Source organism: Megalobrama amblycephala, linkage group LG9 (genome assembly GCF_018812025.1).
Source record: "Megalobrama amblycephala isolate DHTTF-2021 linkage group LG9, ASM1881202v1, whole genome shotgun sequence".
NCBI classification, from domain to species: Eukaryota; Metazoa; Chordata; class Actinopteri; order Cypriniformes; family Xenocyprididae; genus Megalobrama; species Megalobrama amblycephala.
Window position 1 is genome coordinate 36,012,410 of NC_063052.1, and position 11,843 is coordinate 36,024,252.

General features: G+C 35.4%; 1 protein-coding gene across 3 annotated transcripts in view; it reads left to right on the plus strand.

Moving 5' to 3' along the window:
- The window catches only part of itgb8 (integrin, beta 8), a 34,271-nt gene that overhangs the window by 19,033 nt on the left and 3,395 nt on the right, over positions 1-11,843 (plus strand). For 2 of the 3 annotated variants that reach the window (XM_048203532.1, XM_048203533.1), the window contains exons 10-14: positions 2,107-2,473; positions 3,527-3,749; positions 7,465-7,568; positions 7,730-7,840; positions 10,853-11,013. In XM_048203532.1, the coding sequence (XP_048059489.1) occupies positions 2,107-2,473; positions 3,527-3,749; positions 7,465-7,568; positions 7,730-7,840; positions 10,853-11,013 (966 nt within the window). The remainder of the gene's footprint in view (positions 1-2,106; positions 2,474-3,526; positions 3,750-7,464; positions 7,569-7,729; positions 7,841-10,852; positions 11,014-11,843) is intronic. The other variant, XM_048203534.1, reaches the window with a different exon arrangement.

The following is an 11,843-nucleotide window of genomic DNA, read 5'->3' on the forward strand; positions in this document are numbered from 1 at the left end:
GCAGACAAGGCTAGTTTCAAAAACACCCTTCTGACCCCAAACTCATCGTTTAAAGCCATTTTGTGAGAGAATTTTAAGTCATTATTTGCTGTAAATCTCAGCCTCTGCCACAACTCTCAAATCTCATTTGCTTTCGTGTAAATTTAAATATGCACCAGGTTTAATGTCAGTGATGCAAAGCACCATTGGTTCTTGTGTCGTAACATGCTATGGGTTACAACATTTATGATGCTTCAGTACTTTTTTGGAGTAACTAAATCAAGTGACAACTAATCAGATAGAATAGCGAACGTTAGCCATTAACAGTTAACGCTAGATTGTGAGTGGAAGTAGATTGCTTGGAGCTTTTAATAACGGGTAGCTAGCTAGCAAATTCACACAAATGAAACATTAAACAAGTGCTAGTTTACAACAGTTCACTTACATTCGTATACAGCAGTGTTGTTGCCAAGTCTGCGGTTTTCCCGCAGAATTGGGCTACTTTTACGCTGTTGCCGCGGGTTGATTTTCATGTCCGTGGGTTGAAGTGACCCCAAATAACATAATATATGTAGCCCCTGGAATGTGAAATTTACCAGGGGAACTCCACCAAAAATGCAGATTTTACCCCCTGGAACATGATTTACCATGGGACCCCGCCGAAACGTGATTGGGCTAATTTTGCGGGTTTTGTTGTGAAAACCTGGCAATCCTGATATATTATACTTGATTTAAGCATTTTCAGACATTTCAGTGTGGATGAGCAATGCTAGTGTGGACGGGGAGCATTTTGAAATGAAAACGCCATTTTTAAAACGGAATTATCCAAATGAATGTACCTAAGAATACGTGTTCACAACAACGATGTACTAAAAATGGAAAATTGCATTTTCCGTGTACAGACGACAACGATCCTCCTTCACAAGGATCAGTGAAAACGACTAAAAACGCTATTATACTGCCAGGCCAGTAGATGGCGATGTCACTTTGTAAAGAAACACACGCGCCTATGGACTGAACACGTAATACGCATGATGTTTTCCGTTTTCAAAAGTTTGTTTTCATGTCTCCAAAAATGTAGTTTCGTGTAAATGAACGGCCAAAACGCATAATGCTGGGTACACACCACAAGATAATCGTGCTGATTGTGGGTAATTTTTCCCCTTCTGACAATCCTAGGTAATGTCCAGATTATCTTGCTTGTTTTACAGATTATCTTATCAGATTTTCCTGTTGTGTTGAGTCAAATGCACTAGATCCAAAATCCATCAGAAATCCTGATATTCTGAAGTCTCGAGAGATTTTGCGAGATTTCCCGTGTTCACAGTCGGGACTTTGGTTGAAAATCTGTTGGTGTGTGGTGTGCTGTGTTTGTCACATCACGGCACACCACACACTGTAGGAGCAAAACGGTTAAATCTAGGATTTTTTTTGTCCTCTTGTTTGTGGTCTCTCACATTTTGAAAATCAAGTTTTCAAAAATCTTTTAGTCTGTACCCAGCATTAAACGCTTTCTATGTTTAGTTCAAAGCGGTGACGTGTAAACGGCCCTTCAGTCAGTGAGTGAAGGTTTCTTTTGTTCCACGGCAGTGACCCCATGAGAAAATAGTACAAGCTAATGGAAGTAATTACTCTGTGCTGCACTGTTTACAATGCCACAAATTTATAAGCTGTTTTATATGATCATGTGACTTGTGTTGAAATATCCAGCCTATTAGGAACACAGGAGAGAGACCGCAAAGCCTCATATAATGGTGTTGCTCCATAGTTAGGATTAGATTTGAACATTTTCTGAAGAAATCCTGAGAACACCCTTGCATCATGGTGGTGGGTTTTGCTCAAGAAATCATCACTCACATTTTCTTCAAGAAATATACAATATATGTTTTATATACGCTGCCGTTCAAAAGTTTGGGGTCAGTATTTTTATTTTTATTTTTAAAGAAATTAATACTTTAGCAAGGTTGCATTAAATTGATCAAAAGTGACAGTAAAGACATTTATAATGTTATAAAAGTTTTTGGTTTCAGAATGAGATATTTTATTTTTAAAAAATCTGTTTTTGTCGCCAAGCGTTATCTGCAGCGTGCGTCAGTAGTTTTTGTTCTGCGTTTGTCTCTTCTCAAGGTTTTCTTCAAAATCACGGTCGGGATGAGCTCCTGCCCGGCGGCGGGTGAAGATCAGGAGGTTCTGATGTCCGTGAGGCCTGTAGGATTCAACGAGTCTGTTACCGTACGGATCCGTCAGGTCTGCGGGTGTGGCTGCACTGAGAGGGGCCGTTGTCATGACGACCTGAATCCCTGTTCCACAGAGACCGGCGCCGGCTCGACGGACAGCTGTAGACAGGACAGAACCAAACCTGTCTGCAGCGGAAGAGGAACTTGTAAATGTGGGACGTGTGTGTGTGATGCTAGCAGATTGGGGAATATCTACGGAAAGTTCTGTGAGATGGACGACTTCTCATGTCCATACGAGAGAGGCCTGGTGTGTGGAGGTGAGCGAGAGATAATATACATATGTATGTCAAAACTGGAATTAAAAAATTACTCCCTTAACTAGGTGATCAGAATCTTACACACACATACACACATATATGTATGTAAATAAATATGTTTATATGTAAAATTAGGATTTATTATTTTTTTTTTTTACGAATTCATTTGGTAATTTCCATTTTTTTATATTATATTATATTATATTATATTATATTATATTATATTATATTATATTATATTATATTATTCACTTCCACTCACCCCCAAAAAAATATTTTATATAAAGTCTGGGATAAAAAAACTTGAAGTGACCCCAAATAACATAATTTTTAGCCCCTGTAATGTGAAATTTATCAGGGAACCCCGCCAAAAATGCATATATATATATATATATATATATATGTGTGTGTGTGTACATATTATATTATTATATTCACTTCCACTTACCTCAAACAAAATATTTTATATAAAGTAAAAACTTTTAAACTTTTTTAAAAATAAAAACTTTTTTATATATTAATTAATCAGTGGTAATTTCAATTTTTGGACAAAATATAACTTTTTTCTTTTTTTTTAAAAAAAAAAAAAGATATTTATATAAAAAGGTAAAAATTAATTTTCTTATGTTATGTAACAAAATGGTTATAATTGTGTTTATATATATATATATATATATATATATATATATATATATATATATATATATATATATATATATATATATACATACATACAATATTTATATATATTTATATAAGAATGTTTTATATATATATATATATATATATATATATATATAATATAAATAAATATATAAATTTTAAAAATTCTTATATAAATAAATATAAAAATAAAATATTGTAAATATAATTTTCAGATTTCAAAAAAAAAAAGGTGAATATATTAAATTAATTTTTTGGACAATCCTGTAAATAAAAACCTTCTCTCATTTTATTTATTATAAATAAATAACAGAAAAGTCTCTAGAATGGACACATTTCTACTGGTGTATATATTGTCATACAAATGCATGTTTTTTCTTCTGTGTTCAGGGCACGGACGGTGTGTTTCAGGTGAATGTGTCTGTCTTCCCGGCTGGACGGGTGAGACCTGCAGCTGTCCCGTCTCCACAGAGACCTGCGTGTCAAACGATGGGTTGATCTGCAGCGGCCAGGGAAAGTGTGTGTGTGGCAAGTGTGTATGTGACGACCCGCAGCGATCTGGAACGTTCTGTGAGAAGTGCCCCATCTGCTACAGCTCCTGTCAGTCTCACTGGTAACCGCTGCTTCTCTTTTGTTGAAGAACGCTGTCACTGAATGATTAGAACACCTGTCAATCACACAATTAAACACTCACTAAAGATCTAAGGTAGTATTTATACCTTTCTAAAGGGGCGGTCCGGTCTTCGTATTCTATTCACTTTCATTCATGCGCATGTAAAAGAGGGAGTGTAAGCAAATGTGTTGAGGTTTTGTCTTCCGCTGCATACAAAAGTTGAACTCAGAACTGTGAGATTTAAATAATAAAAATGTTAGAGGTTATAAACTCAATACAAGCTCAATACAAATTTTAAATCATGCTAAACTTTAAGTATGCAAAATTATATCAGAACTGAAATTGCACATGCAATGTGAAGAGGTTGTGTAGCACACTACTTTATTGTTGAATACTGCATTCTGTTGTTTCACATGCAACTCTTCAAAATAGTATACAGTATATGTAGTATGCAGTACACTTGTATTCCATTCCGAGCATAGACAGATAGTTGACCATGCCTGACTTTATCTATGAAAAATAATTTGCTATATTCAGAATAGAATACAAGCATACTGCATACTACATGTTCTGTATACTATTTTGAAGAGTTGTGTGTAAAGCAGTATGCCGTATTCAACAATAAAGTAGTATGCCACACAACCTTTTCACATTGCATGTGTAATTTCAGTTGTAAAAGAATACGAGTGTGCTGCATACTGCACAGCATATAATGTATACATTTTTGAAAAGCTGTATGTAAAACAACAATGCAATAATCAAAAACAAAGTAGTATGCCTTTTCACATTGCATGTATAATTTCAGTTGTAAAATAATTTTGCATACTTCGTTTAGCATGATTTGGCTAGATTCAGAATGGAAAATGAGTGTAGCTGCATACTGCACAGCATATACTGTATACTAGTTTTAAGAGTTGCATGTGAAACAGAATGCAGTAGTTGACAATAAAGTGTTATGCTACACAAGCTCTTCACATTGCATGTGAAATAATTTTGCATACTTAAAGTTTATCATGATCACCTATTTGGCTATGTTTGAATGGAATACGAGTGTACTACACACTACACGTACTGTATAGTAGGGGTGTGACGAGATCTTGTGCCACGAGATCAAAATGTGACAAGATTTCTCTTAGAGGTGAACAGCTGTCATGATGGAGTTTATAAAAATAAAAAACATTTAATTCAGTTGGATAACGGTCACTTCAATCCCATCCAGCTCATCCAACACGAGCAGCAGAGCCGTATGTAGTGCAGCAGGAATCAGAGTTCAGTGATCATGTGATGAAAGTAAGTGATGAGATGACTGACAAGACCATGGTGGAGGATTCGTTGCACAACAGAGCCTATAAGCATCTGATAAATGTCTTATCTTGTAGAATTCACACTCAGCACAGCCGCTCCCTATTCACAGAGTATGCACGCTTGTGAAAGCGAAAGTAAAACGCGAATTCAAACACAATTTCAGTATCTCTCAATATGAAAGCTATCTTCGGCTGTGTAGTTGTAACCATCTCTATGGTCTCTATTTGATGACTTTGAATATTGAGAGAGTGCTTTGATTGTGGTTGCACTTAATAAGACTAAGAGAAAATGGTGTTATTCATTTTTATTTGGGGCCAAGCACCGAAGGTGTGTAGGCGCCTATTGTATCCGTTGGCGTTCTTTTTATTATTATTCTGCTTCTTCTTCTTCTTCCGCTCGGGAAGTCTATGGCAGCCCATAGAACCGTATGGTAAAAAGTTGTGAAATTTGGCACACAGTTAGAGGACAGTCTGATCTGTGTCCATAGCAAATTTGGAGTCTCTAACTCAATCCCTCTAGCGCCACTAGCTGTCCAAAGTTGCATTTATGTTTATGTTAGTAACTATTGAACCGTAAGGGTTAGAAACAATTCCGCCATTTTGAATTTTCTGAAAAACCTACTTTTTCGAACTCCTCCTAGGCCGTTACTCCGATTTTCATGAAAATTGAACCAGATCATCTTCAGACCATGCCGACAAAAAGTTATGGAATTCAAGTCGATTCCTCAAACCGTTTTCATAAAACACGCGAACGAATTGTACGTAGTGCTTGTGAAAATAGACATAAGGCCGTGTCTCCGCAACGCTTTATCGTATTCAGACCAAACTGGGTACATGTCATCACAAGCATGACCTGAGGCATCATGCAGTGTTTCGGAGCAGCGCCACCTACTGGTGCGGAGATATGAAAAATGTGTATTTTTGCTAATAACTTCTGATGGATTTGTCCAAAAATCATCAATTCTGTCTTGTTGGATTTGGGGCATCATGCCGAGTCAAATGATATCCAATTTTCCCATATCGGCCATTTTGAATTTTGTGCTAAAATGCTGTATTTTACGAACGCATTAGTGTATCTTTACGAAACTTGGTATGGGTCATCAGGACAATGCCCTGAAGGAGCCTGAGAAGTTTTGGCGCAGCGCCACCTTGTGGTCAAAAGTTATAACAAAATTTACAAAAATGCTAATAACTTTTGACTATATTAACCGATTGTAATGAAACTGGTCTCATTTGATTCTTTGGGTCATGCCGAGAACAAAGATGTCAAATTTGCCATAGTCGACTGAACTTCCTGTCTGCCATATTATTTTTCTTTAAAAACCTACTTTTTCAAACTCCTCCTAGACCGTTGCTCTGATTTTCACCAAAATCGAACCTTATCATCTTCAGACCATGCCGACAAAAAGTTATGGATTTCAAGTTGATGCATCAAATCGTTTTCATTTACCAGAGCAACGAATTTGAGGCATGATGCAAAACCCACTCTTGAAGCTGTATCTCTGCAATGCTTTGACATATTGACACCAAACTTTGCGGTTGTCCTTGTTAACTCACTCTGATCATACCGCATGAATTTGGTCACAGCGCCACCTATTGGTGTAAAGTGATAAACCAGTAAATCTTTATTATTGACTGTATATGTGATTTTCAGCTCTTTTGCCTAAAATGATCCTAATAGGTCTTTGATTACTCACTGTTGTAGTTGGTCTGATGCTCACGGCCGTGTTGGCTGGCTTGTTGTGCCGCTTTTGTACTTGGCCCCATAATTGCTGCTTGCAGCTATATTCTATACTGTTTTTGTTTTATGATCAATTTGCAGAAAAGAGTTCAGTTAGGAGGTCAAAAAATGTAGAAGCTCATAAATCATGTACAGTAAGGTCTGAAGGGACTCGTGTGAAATCATACAGAGAGAAGTCAGTCAGTTGAGTTAGTGGCAAAACCTTTTACAGTGCTTGAGTATTGTTGTCTTTTACTGCATATGATAATTCATACTCAGAAAGTAGAACTGAAATGACATTCATTACAAGATGATTAGTTAAAACATTTCAAATGTGCCTGCAGACTATTTTTCTAGTCATGTATTTCATCATTTAGGATTTCTTAAAAATACTGTGAAAAAGTCTCGTCTCGTCTTGTCACACCCTTACTGTAAAGTATTTTTAAAAATGCATGTTAGATGTCTCAACTCTTTGTACTGCAATCAAATAATGACTCAAGATTTTGTTTTGCATTTCAGATCATTCCTTCATTAGTGTACTAGAAATAATACAAGTAATATGCTATTCTGAACAAAGCCTGTCTCTTGAGAAATTAACTTGTCAACAGGACAGCGTTTCTCGTTCACAGCCCATATTAAAAAGCAGTCTTGTGGCGTAATGAACACATGATTTTCTCTCTCTCTCTCTCAGGAGCTGTGTGAACTGTCACCTGTCTAATGGACTTGGATCAGACGGTTTCCAGCTTTGTAATCACAGCTGCGCTCCATCGGTGGACTATGTGGACGACATCACAGGTACATACAAACAAGTGAAACATTACAAATCACTTCGTAGTTGTTGCTCGACCCCAAAGAGAAACACTGAAGACGTCCTATGAGAGTTTTGACGTGAACTTTGAGATGCCCGTGTTATAAATGGCCTGTTGTGTGTCTGAATGAACGGTGTTGTTATTCAGAGCTGGTCCGGGGGAAATACTGCTTGTATCCCAGTAGTGATAAGTGTCAGTACCGCTTTCTCATGGACTTGGCATCAGATCGACCTCAGCTGCACATTAGTCGACATCCTGGTGAGGAAATGAATTCTTCTCTTCATCTTCTCTTCCTCCTCCTCCTCCGCCTTTCCTTTTTTCCACCTCTGTTCGACAGTCCTGAAAAATGAGAAATTACATTTTGCTTACAGAATATGAAGCCTAATTTCAACACATTTCCCCCACAAATTCTTATTACTGTAATGCGTCCAGATGTTTTAGTTTTGAGGGGATTTTTGTACTTCTCATTGCTGATTCTCATTAGAGTCTTATACACACAGAAACACGCACATCTATTCTTTTTTCTTTTTCTTTTTTTTTTGATAAAATAATTTTGTGGAGGTGAGTATAATTTTTGTAATTTTGATATAATGACATTTAAATATTAAATATTAATACAATATTAAATATTAATACATTAAATATTAATATTATATTTTGAAATTAACTATTCATATTTTTTAAGTTTTATATATTAAATATTGTCCAGATGTTTTAGTTTTGAGGTTTTTTGTCATTCTTATTACTGTAATATAATGTTTTTTTTATTAGCACACTGTAAAAAATAATTGTTGGTTTAACTTAAAAAAGTAAGTTACCTGGTTGAAATTAAAAATTTGAGTTAATACAGTGAAGTTGACTGGTTTAATCAACAGAAACTCTAAATATTATGTTATCTGAACCACAATAATTATTTAAGTTGATTTGACAAAAGAAAAAATGTTGTGATAACAAATCATGATGAAAATATTTTTTAAAATGTGTAAATTAAATGCAGTTTATTTAATACTGCTGTACTATGATGTATAAATATGACAGTTTTATGTTAATATATAAATACTTTACAGTCATTATTTTCCACATTACATTTATTACATTATTGTGATTTTTGTGGTGGAAATATGCTTATTTGTAGTGAATTGTAAGTTATGTATTAATTTATTATTTTATTAATTTAACTTTATTCAGATATTTAATTTATTTATATATTTTTTTAATTTATTTGTTTTGATGATTTATATATATATATTATTTGATGATTTTTTTTTATTACATTACTGTGATTTTTTGCGGTGGAAATATGCTTAATTGTAGTGAATTGTAAGTTATGTATCTATTTTATTCTATTCTATTCTATTCTATTCTATTCTATTCTATTCTATTCCAGGAGATTAAATATCCTCTGCTCTTATTAATTTTATTTATTTTTTTATTTTATTCCAGGAGATTAAATCTCCTCTTTTATTTTATTTTATTTTATTTTATTTTATTTTATTTTATTTTATTTTATTTTATTTTTCCAGGAGATTAAATCTCCTCTGTGCTTTATTTTATTTTATTTTATTTTATTTTATTTTTTATTTTTTTTCCAGGAGATTAAATCTCCTCTGTGTTTTGTTTTATTTTTTTATTTTATGTTATTTATTTTATTTATGTTATTTTATGTTATGTTATTTATTTATTTATTTATTTATTTTATTTTATTTTATTTTATTTTTCCAGGAGATTAAATCTCCTCTGTGCTTTATTTTATTTATTTTATTTTATTTTATTTTATTTTTCCAGGAGATTAAATCTCCTCTGCGCTGTTTTTTTCCCACCAAAAGGACAATTTATTGCTCACAGGTTTCTCTTTCATCACTCAGGAGGTTTAAAGAGAGTTCCTTTCCTTTGAAGTCTAAACTTTGTCTCAGATGTTCCTCCTTAAATCCCTTTGTAGAAAAACAAAACCTGTTCATGAATATGAGTCAGTGGAAAGCAGCTCGGATCATTTGACATGTTTGAGTTCATATCAAGATCTCTTTTGGTTATAGACTTTGGGATCTTGGCAGATCTGAGAACTGTTTAAAATGATCTCTTCTGAAACTCGAGATGAGATGAGTGTGAGATTACTGTGGTCTTTCTTTCAGGAGAAACACTTGAGACTTAAGCATTGCTGTCTTGGAAAAATGACTGAAATATTAAACATGCATTTCTTTTCATTTAAAATCCCCAATTCAGAAATCTTAAATGCAATGATTAAATTGTGTCAAGCAGATAAAGAGATTCGGGAAAAGGGTTTGTTTGGGACAAAAGAATCCAATAATTCATTCATAACCTAAACATCAGCCAGATGTTTCTGTTGTGTGCAGTTACAACATCAACAACAGCTGGAAAAGAAGCTCCCTCAGGCCTCGCGCTGATCACCAAACCAGCAGTGCTTTACACTGCCTGAACACAGCCAATATATAGATCCCGACTTCCGCTTCTCCGTGTGATCGCAGTTGGGAAATCCAGTAAGTTTGGCTCGGATCCAGTCCGGACCAAACACAAAGAAGATAAAGTAGCATATTGACATTTTGCAGGTTTCCATGGAGATCTGGAAGCAGTGCTGAATGCAGGTCCACACACACACACACACACACACAATGGCTCATGCTGTTTCCAAGAAACAGTGAGGGGGCGTGGGGTGTGTCCCAAACGACATTGGAGTGAGTGACTTTATAAGAGAGAATGTGCACTGTCAGGAGAGCAAAACAACCCGCTGGAGTGAAAAAACACAGTTGAGATCTCTTTAATATCTCTATTGCTTTGCCTAGGCAATAATGAAAGTAACCCTCCTGCTGCATTCGGGTCAATGTCGACCAGTGTTGGGGGTGACGCATTACAAGTAACCTGAGTTATGTAAACAGATTACTTTTTCAAGTAACTGGTAAAGTACCAAGATTACTTTGATATTGTCTTAACAGAAATAAAGCTGAAATAAAATAAAATATTGGTCTTGAGTCATATGCTTCTCAGATGCTTCTTCTCCAGATGTCAGATTCACAAGACAGAGTTCTCAAACAGTTCTCAGATTTGCCAAAAAGGTTTAAAGGGGGCATGACTAAAACGTTTGAAAACCTCTATACCCCTACTGTATCTAAAACAGTTCTGATGCTTCCAATTATCCAGAAAACTCTTTGAAGCACAACATGTAATTTCCTGTGGGATCTGTGATCAGCAAAATCCAGTCATGTGAAGACGGTGGGCATTTCTGTTGTTTATGGTTCCGTCTCTCTCGTCTAACAGTGTGTGTTTGGAGTCGCCGGTACTTAAAGACCTTCCTCAGCGCCTTCCTACTGACCGTCACGCTGGGAATCGCCATGCTGGCCGCGGTCCGACAGCTTCTGAGAGCCAGAAACTGCTGGTGGCAGTCAAACCCTGAACAACCGTTTGATGACAGCCATAAGGTAGAGTGCGTCTGTGTGCTTATAAGAGAAAACTACAGCTGAATTTGAATTTAAAGAAATGGTTAACCCAAAGTAAAAATAAAAATCAAATAATATTAATATTAATTTATTATTATTTACTCACCCTCATGTCATTCCAAAGCAGTATTGTTTAGATCTTATTATCCTATTTATTATTATTTTTAAATTAGCTTGTGTTGTTATAATTTCTGCTTTAATTCCATTTTAGTTTGTTTTTGTTATGCTTTTCTCATTTCTGTTTTATTATTTCCTGATAATTTACTCACCCCCATGTCATCCAAGATGTTTATGTCTTTCTGTCTTCAGTCGAAAAGAAATTATGTTTTTTGAGGAAAACATTCCAGGATTTTTCTCCATATAGTGGACTTCACTGGGGTTCAACGGGTTGAAGGTCCAAATGTCAGTTTCTGAGCAGCTTCAAAGAGCTCTACATGATCCCAGACGAGGAATAAGAGTCTTATCTAGAGAAACGAATGGTCATTTTCTAAAAAAAAATAAATAAAATGATATACTTTTTAACCATAAATGCTCATCTTGCACTGCTCTGTGATGCGCCACGCATTACGTAATCACGTTGGAAAGGTCATGCGTGACGTAGGCGGAAGTACCGCGGTAGGGTGAAAAACACCATCTCATTTTCTTCTCCAACTTCAAAATCGTCCGACATCATTGTTTTACCTTTTTTGGTAAAGAGTGTTTGATTTAGTCTTTGCACGATCGCTTTGTAAACACTTGTTCAGTACTTCCGCCTACGTCACGCTTGACCTTTTCAACATGATTACGTAATGCGTGGCGTATCGCAGAGCAGT